Raw genomic sequence first — 11309 nt, 5'->3', positions numbered from 1 at the left:
AAAGGTATGCCGGGCTTTTCCCACTCCTTATTTACTATGTCCGCCACCCGCTTGGGTATAGGAAAAGCGTCGGGGTGCACCCGAACCTCTAGGAACTTGTCCATCTTACATAATTTCTCTGGAATGACCAAGTTGTCACAATCATCCAGAGTAGATAACACCTCCTTAAGCAGTGCGCGGAGATGTTCTAATTTAAATTTAAATGTCACAACATCAGGTTCAGCTTGTTGATAAATTTTTCCTGAATCTGAAATTTCTCCATCTGACAAAACCTCCGTCATGGCCCCTTCAGATTGGTGTGAGGGTATGACAGAACAATTATCATCAGCGCCCTCCTGCTCTTCAGTGTTTAAAACAGAGCAATCGCGCTTTCTCTGATAAGTAGGCATTTTGGATAAAATATTTGCTATGGAGTTATCCATTACAGCCGTTAATTGTTGCATGGTAATAAGTATTGGCGCACTAGATGTACTAGGGGCCTCCTGCGTGGGCAAAACTGGTGTAGACACAGTAGGAGATGATGTAGTATCATGTTTACTCCCCTCATCTGAGGAATCATCTTGGGCAATTTCATTATCTGTGGCAGTACTGTCCTTACTTTGTTTGGACGATATGACACAATTATCACATAAATTTAAATGGGGAGACACATTGGCTTTCATACATATAGAACATAGCTTATCTGAAGGTACAGACATGTTAAACAGGCTTAAACTTGTCAACAAAGCACAAAAAACGTTTTAAAACAAAACCGTTACTGTCTCTTTAAATTTTAAACAGAAAACACTTTATTACTGAATATGTGAAAAAGTATGAAGGAATTGTTCAAAAATTACCAAAATTAAGCATTAATAGTATTGCACACCAAATTTCAGAGCTTTAACCCTTAAAATAGCGGAACCGGAGCCGTTTATAAATTTAACCCCTATACAGTCCCAGCTATAGTCTTTGCTGAGACCCAACCAAGCCCAGAGGGGAATACGATACCAATTGACGCCTTCTAGAAGCTTTTCCAGCAATTTTTAGATCCTCACACATGCATCTGCATGCCCTGCTCTCAAAAAACAACTGCGCAGTAATGGCGCGAAAATGAGGCTCAGTCTACAACTAGGAAGGTCCCCTGACTGGAAAAGGTGTCTAACACAGTGCCTGCCGTTTAATAAACATTCCCCAAGTTTATAAATGTAAATTGTCAGCATAAATATGAATAAAATGCCCAAATAAAGCAATCGATTTAGCCCATAAAAATGTCTACCAGTTTTTTAGCCCATAATAAGCCCTTTATTCTGTTTGTTTGACTAAGAAAATGGCTTACCGGTCCCCATGAGGGGAAATGACAGCCTTCCAGCATTACATCGTCTTGTTAGAAATATGGCTAGTCATACCTTAAGCAGAAAAGTCTGCTAACTGCTTCCCCCAACTGAAGTTACTTCATCTCAACAGTCCTATGTGGAAACAGCAATCGATTTTAGTTACTGTCTGCTAAAATCATCTTCCTCTCACAAACAGAAATCTTCATCCTTTTCTGTTTCAGAGTAAATAGTACATACCAGCACTATTTTAAAATAACAAACACTTGATAGAAGAATAAAAACTACATTTAAACACCAAAAAACTCTTAACCATCTCCGTGGAGATGTTGCCTGTGCAACGGCAAAGAGAATGACTGGGGTGGGCGGAGCCTAGGAGGGACTATATGGCCAGCTTTGCTGGGACTCTTTGCCATTTCCTGTTGGGGAAGAGATATTCCCACAAGTAAGGATGACGCCGTGGACCGGACACACCAATGTTCGAGAAATAGGGGTTAATAGCTTTAGTTTGTGGCGGCAATGTCGGGGAGCGGTGAAATAGGGGTTTATAGTGGCGGGGTGGCAGATTAGTGGTTAATAAGTTTTAAATAGTGTTTGCGATGCGGGAGGGTGGTGGAATAGTGGTTAGTTAGGAGTTTTGTGAAACATTTTTGTGGCGCAAAACTCATAACTACTGCTTTCAGATAAAAGAACACAAATATATTATCCCCCATCTGGTGATAAAACACATTAGCCAACTATAGGACATATGGACCATCCCTCAGTGTGTCTTAAATATCTTATTGTGAACTTTATAAAGATAGTTATCATCTACTGCAGTGCAAATGCATCAGCTAAAGAAGGAGACTAGTCACATAAAGCCCTTACCTATCCTCCGGCTCAAGCATATAGAAGAGCAGTGGCAGTTGCAGAGGCAGAAGCAGGGTCATCTTTGGCATCTGCTGTAGCAGGCAATCCCATGTCCACCAGGAGTAGGAGATATGCAGGACCAACTAATACCAGAACTAGTAGCAGCATCATCAGTAGCACTAATGATAATCTAAGTCCATCCATAAAAGTAAAGATAACCATGAGGGGAACTGAAGGTGCTGAATTGGCTTTGTTTTGCAACAAGCCTAGTAGTATTATCGGGAGGGGGTCTGAGGTAACCAAGAAAACCAAGCAGCTTCAATGTGCACGTCAACCCTTTAGTCTATCCTAAAACCACGTTTACCAATGTTTGACCCAGTGCCACCATTAATTCTACTGCTGCCAGTTCTGACACCCTTTCAATTTGCCCCATATTTTAAATCAGCAGGCAGGTGAGTTTATCAGGATCAGAAGGTTGTTATGCAGCAGTAGCCAGACATTGCAGGAGCAGTAGATGATTCCATTGTGCAAAACAGTCAGGGAGAAGAGGGAGTTATTGAGCATATTTCATCAGTCTCTGGTTTGGCTGGTGAGGAATATTATTATGACTCCCAGTATGTCTTCTATAGCCTCCCTTTACTCTGGACCAGGAGGAACTTGATATAAATTAAGCAGTGTATGCTCCACTCTATCTGAGTGTCAAAAGATGTGAATGGCTAATTATGATTAACACAATAAAAATAATTATTTGATATTTAATTAAATAATTTAAAACTATTAAACCATATATCTCTTTACTTCATAAATTCTTTGTTAATCCGCAAGGATCCTTGTAAAAATATTATCAAAAATATTCAATATGAAATGTTCAATAAAAATTCACAGCAGTAGAAACAATCCCAATTGTAGAAAAATTGTGTCACAATTGTAGAAAAGAAACATCCCTTATATGGTCCAAACAGTATTTGTCTACTTATATACAGTACACTGGTTACATTAATTAGTAGTGATTGATCAATTATCCATAAATCAGATAAAATCTATTGAGTACTCACAATAGTAATATCTATGTGTCTCCTGTTTCAATCGTACCTTACTACCGACTTTCTCCCCTCCTGTCTCTTGATAGTGGTGCAGCGTATCTTTATCCCAGCCGTTCAAGCCCAGCATCCGACTTGCTTGAGCGTGCAGCTATTACTGACAATGGTTCTTTAGTCTGAGGAGATATTGAAGGAGGAGATTCTATTACAGAGGCTGTGCATTGTGGGTTTTAGGACAGCAGTCTCCACCTGCTTTGATTCTCTCTATCGCCACCATCATCTCAAGTTGTAGAGCAGCCAGTTAGTGCATTAGTGTCAACCACTGCCAATATTGTCATTTGCCACCTCAACTAGTAGTGTATCATCAGCAAGACTTATGAATGTATGAGCTTTAGCTCACAAACTATTTCAGACTTGTTAAGATATTCAGGGGGAACGACCTAATGCGACAATAATGTGCCAAAAATTAACTTTCAAAGTGTCACTATAAGATCTATTTAACTTATTGACACCTATGCGCATACTTAATGGGTTACCTATGAATCTTCCAGACAACTTTCCTTAAAGCATATTCCTACTTGAACTATTTAACCCTGCCTACGCATAAACTACAATTACAGTTCACTTGGATATTAACATATCATATTCAAATGTTTGGACCTGAGGTAAGTATTATAAATAAAGGGCCTCAAACCCTCATAAAAGTAGTTAATCATAGTAATTCGGAAATATTAGTTAACATTCGTTTTACACATTGATGCCCATATAAGTATATAAGACATTTCTAATATAACTTCTAAGTTACCTCTTCCATAAGGTAGACTTGTATAGACATAACATTCAAGTTCTGCTAGTTACACATAATGTCATCACTTCAGGGCCTAACATACCTGTAAAGTAAAACAACAGTAAAACATTTAAAACACATATAAACAGTGTACTAGATAACCTTTTCCATTATCTTACTCTTATAACAATGATCTTCATTAGTACACAGGAAAAGGAATACTTTACCCTGGCAGGAATTTAAAAAAATAAAAGTCACCCAAAGTAGGGACTACCATACTGTTTGGAGATAGTGATTCAGAGAAGCACCAGTATATTATGTTCCAAGATTATGGGGCCCATTTAAATATTGTATTTTGAACAGTTGCTAAGTTATCCTTTCTAAGTGGTGGACTTATATGGAGTTAACATTCAAGTTCTGCCAATTACACATAATTAGTTAATTACCCCACTTCGGGGCCCAATACACCTGTAAAGTAAAATGTTAGTAAGAACATTAAACAGTTTAACTTGAACTATGAAATCTTTAGTGAAATCTAGTGAAATCTAATAATCATATGTATCTTGGCTAATCTCCTGTAGCTGTTCTGGGTCTCAATGCCCTGTGTGCTCGCTAAATTAGTGAATCAGATTCTTGAAACGACCCCAAGAGTGTCTTAAAAAGGCTATTGAGAGGTCTTTTTGTTTCCATTCTATCATGTCCGTTCTTTCACCCAGAGCACTAAGATCCCTTTTAAGTTCTGTCACTGAGCTTTTAATTTCACTCTTCAGAGAAGCATAATGATTATCCATTTTAGAGGACAAAGCTTTAATAGATTCAAGGACAGAATTGTCACCTTCTGGTTTTCTTAGTAACGCACCTATCTCAGCTTCTGTTTGATCTCTATAGTTAGTGAGACTCTCTTGAATCTTCATCAGACCCTTCTCTGTCTATTTGGACCTTACCGTTAAAATGGTCTGCAACAGTACGTTTAGGACCTTCTATCTGTCTTTGCATCTTTTTATTTGAATGGGCCATCTCATCTATAAAGACTCCACAATAATTTGCTCACGATTTGTGTCTCCACACGATGATAGCTAAATAAGAATCACACCACTAGGACTGACTATGGTTTTAGCGGTACCTTCTCAGCAAAAGTATTAGCTGTTCCCACCTCAAGCCCCCATATTACATTTATTTGTTATCCATCATGTCAGGCAAAGGGCTCCCAAATTCTTTAATTGGCGTATTTTGCTTTTTGCTTCTGGTTCTTACAGCTAGGTTTAAGTTCTGTATTAGGTCAGCAAGTTAGAAATTAGCCCTTCTCCCTGGGGAAAATGTCCACACTGGATGAAGACGGAGAAGGATGTATGGGATATCACCTACTGACCCTAGGGACAGCAGGAAATTAAGGGGGAAAGTGCTCAGTAAGCTGTATTAGATCACAGAATGTTATTGCCTGATGTTATACAGAATTAATGCTAACCAGCCTCTTTCCTACTAAAGCAGTGTAGAAATATAAAGTACTAATTTGTATAGTACTAGTGGGGCGAGAGCAGAGAAATGTCTAGGTCTACTAGCTGTCTGCTAGTTAATTACAGCTTCTCTATGATCCGGTTCTTTGTTTGACATATAGTGACAATTGGAATAAGTACAATAAGGGCCAAAAAGTTTCCTAAAGTTTGCAATATGACCACTTCTCATCAGCAGCTATAGCCGCACAGGATCTGCACACTGTTGTAGTAACAAAATGCAGGCCGTTCATCCCTTTTTGATCCACTGTGTATTAATTACAGAAGTTGGAATTTATAGTTTCTAGTTTAGTGTTTGAGTGCTGCTGCGGTAAGTATACTGTGGTGTAATTTATGAAAAAACAGTGTGTACATCGTCTCTCACCACTTGCTGTTCTGTGTTCTGAAGCTGCGTGGAGCAGATGCTGCAATATGGTGGCTGTTCGCGCTAGAATCCATCACTCTTCTTTGATGTCCTTCGACATTAAGCCTCTGTTCCACTATCGCTTTATAGCGATTCCACAGTCAGCCCACCACACTGATTCATAGGCAAAAGGTGCCTCTTCTGATAATGGCTTTTCCTTCAGAAAGGCCGCAATCCAGATCGCCATCACTCCAAATACCCTTCTTCTCTCCCACAGCTTGATCTAAACAATTGGTAGAGTTGGGTATACCGTAGATCTATCTGAATCTGCTGCTATCAGCTCGTGACTTGCTCTAAAGACTGCAGAAAAAGGACCGTTAATCTCCGATTCTCTGGAGCTCTCAGTATATGCGTCTGCTCTCGTCCCCAGTAAGCTCCACCCCCAATTATTACATTTTTTAATATGTTATATTTAATATTTCATGTTAGATCTAAATTGCAAAACCTGAAGTGTGTAATATAATATAATATATATATATATTTCTATATATCTCTGATAATGTTAATATATATAGGAATACAGGTATAGGTATATACAGATATTTATATAGAGATATTTATTTATAATAAAAATTACATTATTAATATATATAGGACTACAGGTATAGGTATATACAGATATTTATATAGAGATATTTATTTATAATAAAAATTACATTATTAATATATGTAGGAATACAGGTATAGGTATATACAGATATTTCAGAGATATTTATTTATAATAAAAATGTTAAAAATGTACAGTTAATTTACAGTAAAACACATACGTACGCTATTTCCGGCACAAGCAAAAAGTAAATATTGCAGTTAGCACAGAATGACGTTGCAAGATAATTGATGGCAACAGACTCTCGTTCTATACACATAGCTAAGTGCTTTGCTGTTAACTATTTATATAGTTATTTTAACTTTTAAATTCCAATATTTAAAGATGCATTTTTATTTTTGTAACCATGGGCATTGATCTAAGAACAGATAAGCATTAGTAGCTATAGATTACAAGACTATTTTTGCTTGATTTAAAGGGACAGTCTAGGCCAAAATAAACTTTCATGATTCAGATAGAGCATGTAATTTTAAACAATTTTCCAATTTACTTTTATCACCAATTTTGCTGTGTTATCTTGGTATTCATAGTTGAACGATTAACCTAGGAGGTTCATATGCTAATTTCTTAGACCTTGAAGCCCACTTCTTTCAGATTGCATTTTAACAGTTTTTCACCACTAGAGGGTGTTAGTTCACGTATTTCATATAGATAACACTGTGCTCGTGCACAAGAAGTAATCTGGGAGCAGGCACTGATTGGCTAGGCTGCAAGTCTGTCAAAAGAACTGAAAAAAGGGGCAGTTTGCAGAGGCTTAGATACAAGATAATCACAGAGGTTAAAAGTATATTATTATAACAGTGTTGGTTATTCAAAACTGGGAAATGGGTAATAAAGGGATTATCTATCTTTTAAAACAATAAAAATTCTGGTGTAGACTGTACCTTTAAGTACCTAGAAATGTTTTTTCTTTTTTTTCTTTTTCTTCATCTCTTTGGAGAGTATGGCAAAAAATCCTTGATTCACAAATTTTTGAAGTTAGTATAATTTGCGGTTCTCCAGAGAAATAAATGCAAGGATACTTTTTCAGATGGCTCTGACTGGGCAAAAAGAAAAGAAAAATTGCAAAAGCATAGTATCCATCAGTATACATGAGTACATGAGTCAGGGTATCTACATAAGCTAATACAAAAAAAATGCCCTTAAAAAAGTGCCAGTAAACTTTCTAGGAGAATTAGAACCCCCCCCCCCCCCAGATAGCTGAGCACCGGTGAATAACTGGAAAAAAATCCTTAAAATATATATAACCTCCAAAAAGGTTTCAAAAATTCAAAACCCGAGCAGAAAATATGATTAAAACTAATTAAAATTAATTAAAAAGGTACATGTTTTTCAGTACATAAGACCATTTCATCAGGCTTCTCTGATGAAACTTTGGCCTCTATTTACCAAAGTCTGGCGGACCTGATCCGACAGTGAGGATCAGGTCCGCCAGACCTCGCTGAATATGGAGAGCAATACGCTCTCCGTATTCAGCATTGCGCCCTGCAGACTTGCGGCCAATCAGCCGCCAGCAGGGGGTGTCAATCAACCCGATCGAGTACCGGCGATGTCTGTCCGCCTGCTCAGAGCAGGCGGACAGGTTATGGAGCAGCGGCCTTTGTGACCGCTGCTTCATAACTGCTGTTAACAGCTTGATAGATAGGCCCCTTTGAGTTAATATAGACTTAAAGGGAGGGACAGTCTAGTTAAAATTACCTTTCATAATTCAGATAGAGCACTTTCTAATTTACTTTGTGTTCTTGGTATCTTTATTTGAAAAAGCAGGATTGTAGGCTTAGGAGCCAGCCAATTTTTGGTTCAGAACTTGGGTAGCACTTGCTGGTTGGTGGCTAAATGTAGCCACCAATCAACAAGCGCTACCAAGGTTTTGAACTAACCTTACATTCCTGGTTTTTCAAATAAAGATACCAAGGCCATTCAGTTTAGTTCTGTTATAGAATGTACTTTATTCTTTTTGTATTATTTGTTGAAAAACATGCTTACAAAGGTAGACTTGGGAGCTACTGGGAGCTAACTTCTTATTGGTAGTTACATGCATATGCCTTTTCTCATTGTCTCACCAGATGTGTTCACTTGCTCCCAGTAGTGCGTTGCTGCTCAGGAGTTGATTTTGATTTCGTGTTTAGCCCCTTTTTGTACCTTTAAATACTAGCCAGGTCTGCACCTCCTGGGCAGTGTGGCATTTTAAATTGAAAGTAGTTATTTACAGGAAAGCAACCATTGTGTGGTAAGTGGAAAATTGTTCACTAAGATAAGATATTGGGCCAATACCAATTTTACAATCTGAAATGAATAAAGGGAACTCTGTTTCTCAATGTAAGAATACTTTGTGTAGTATTATTAATATTATTTTAATCTTTGCAGCTATTCAATCAAATAAATTATGTATTATAACTATAGCAACAACATAGTTTACAAAGAGTAAATGTAAAAGTTATATTAGAGAAACACCTTTAAAAATTTGCATCTTAACACATTTTATTTATCGATAATAAACAATCCAGATAATTGCATGATTATAGGCGTTACCCGGTAATATTTTCCTTTTTATTTATCACACACCTATATATATACTGTATGTATCCTTTGTAGTTTAGTTCATTTTCAATGAAAGATCTCCAGAGCACCTTAGCGTTTCACCGTGTTACTTCAGTTGAAATAATCCTAATATAAGTTTACGTCAGCAGGAAAAAGGTAAGATACCGCTAATAGATTGTCATGATAAAAAAGAGAAATGCAACAGTTAAACTGTTATTTAATTAGGATTTATATACTAGATTTTAGGCAAATATTCAGATTTTGATGGTTAAACCTTCTTGCAATATTCTCTTGATATAATGTATAAAGTCATTGTTTTCGTTGCTTATCGTGAGGCTGTTGCATTGCTTAAAACTCGTGCGACTCAGTAATATTATAGTTTTCAAAAATGCTGTTGCACTTAACGCAAATAGCACATCATTTTTTCATATGCCTACTACACATCACAGATCTACTGTTACAAAGAATTGATGGCACTACAGTTGAAATTGATGGGGTATATTTAACACATAAATGATAAATGACTTCTTTATAATAAGTGTTAGTGGTCAGGTGGTGCTATGTAGCTGACAATAGCATTTCCAATATTCAGTTAAAGATACTGAACAAAAAAAGCGATACTTTATAAGCACTCAGGGTTAAACCCTTTCAGATATATTATATGTGTGTGTACATCATAGATGTTTTTAAAAATAAAACTTTATTAGAAATAAAAATTAAAAAGCGGGTTTTTTTAAAACTAAAATGCTAGCAGTAAATCAGTTAATATTGTAGTGCAGTCACTAGGATATTATGTAACAAATTCAAATTAATGTAGATGCCCGGTAATCATAAAATGGTTAAGGTTATAAAGCAGCTCAAGGGAATAACCCAGGTTGGAATAAATCCAAAAGGTGAGATATAGATAAACGTTATGATTTCCTCATACTAACTACTACTAATAGCTTTTAAGCTACAATGAAGCGATTACAATGTGCAATCTACTTTAGTAACCTGCCGACTAAGAGCTCGCTTCCGTTGAGCCGTTATTCCGTTTGCATGCACTTGCAAACCGATAAATATGCTGTCAGAAGCAATATCGTTTATCAACTGCTTCCAACGGCCCATTGTAACTCAATTTTGGCAACCGGTCTCCGACTGCCGAAAACATTATCGTGTCCCATACAAAGTATAGGAAGCCGCTAATCTTTAAATTATACCCAGTTTCCAATGCCTGGGCAATCCGTTACTACACTGTCGGAGGTTGCCGATACACTAATAAAAATAACACCCAGCTCAACTAGGTGTAAAACAGGAAAAAGGTGCTCTTTGAGACCTTTTTCCCATTTAAAATCTAAACCCTACACGTCAAAACCCTTCTATCCGCCATGCCCCCACATCACAACTTATAATAAATCTATTAACCTCTAAACTGCCATGCTCCACAACGCAAACTACCTATTTAAACTATTAACCCCTAAATAATAATCCACATCGCAATTAACCTAATAAATCTATTAACCCATAAACCGCCAATAACCCACATCGCAATTAACTAATCACTAAGCCCCCTAGTCTAACACCCCCTAAGTTAACCCCATTACATAAATTAAAATAATCCTAAATTACAATTAAGATTAAAAACCTAACATTACTTTAAAAATCAAAAAACTAAGTTTAAATTAAGCTAAAATTACAGAAAATAAAAAAGTCTAACATTACATAAAATAATAAACAAGATTATTAAAAATAAAAAAAATTAAACCTAATCCCTATGAAAATAAAAAAGCCCCCCAAAATAAAAACACCCCCTAATCTAATACTAAACTACCAATAGCACTTAAAAGGGCCTTTTGTAAGGCATTGCCCTAAGTTAAACAACTCTTTTCCTTAAAAAAATTCTAAGTCCATCTAACAGTAAAACCCCCCACCCACCAAACCCCCCCAAAATAAAAAAAAACTATCACTAAAAAATCCTAAACTACCCATTGCCCATAAAGGGGCATTTGTATGGGCATTTCCCTTAAAAAGACATGCAGCTCTTTTACTGCCCTTAAAAGGGCATTTAGCTCTTTTAAGACTGCCCAGAAATCTCTAATCTAAAAAATAAGCCCCCCCCCCAAAAAAATAAAAAATAAAGCCTAACTCTAACCCCCAGATAGGTACTCACAGTTCCTGAAGTCCGGCGGTGAAGTCTTCTTTCAAGCGGCGACCGGTTCCTGAAGTCCGGCAGTGAAGTCTTCTTCCAAGAGGCGACCTCTTCTATCTTCATCCTGAACCGC

The 11309-nt window shown here is 37.0% G+C and overlaps 1 protein-coding gene across 1 annotated transcript in view; it reads left to right on the top strand.

The window, feature by feature from the left end:
* Window positions 1-2268: 2268 nt before the first annotated feature.
* LOC128640389 (mannose-binding protein C-like) overlaps window positions 2269-11309 on the top strand; it is a 46682-nt gene continuing 37641 nt past the window's right edge. Inside the window, exon 1 of the mRNA XM_053692881.1 lies at window positions 2269-2454. Coding sequence (XP_053548856.1) covers window positions 2269-2454 — 186 coding nt within the window. The remainder of the gene's footprint in view (window positions 2455-11309) is intronic.

This window comes from Bombina bombina, chromosome 9 (genome assembly GCF_027579735.1).
Source record: "Bombina bombina isolate aBomBom1 chromosome 9, aBomBom1.pri, whole genome shotgun sequence".
Lineage (NCBI taxonomy): Eukaryota > Metazoa > Chordata > Amphibia > Anura > Bombinatoridae > Bombina > Bombina bombina.
This window is presented reverse-complemented; position numbering and strand designations above follow the sequence as displayed.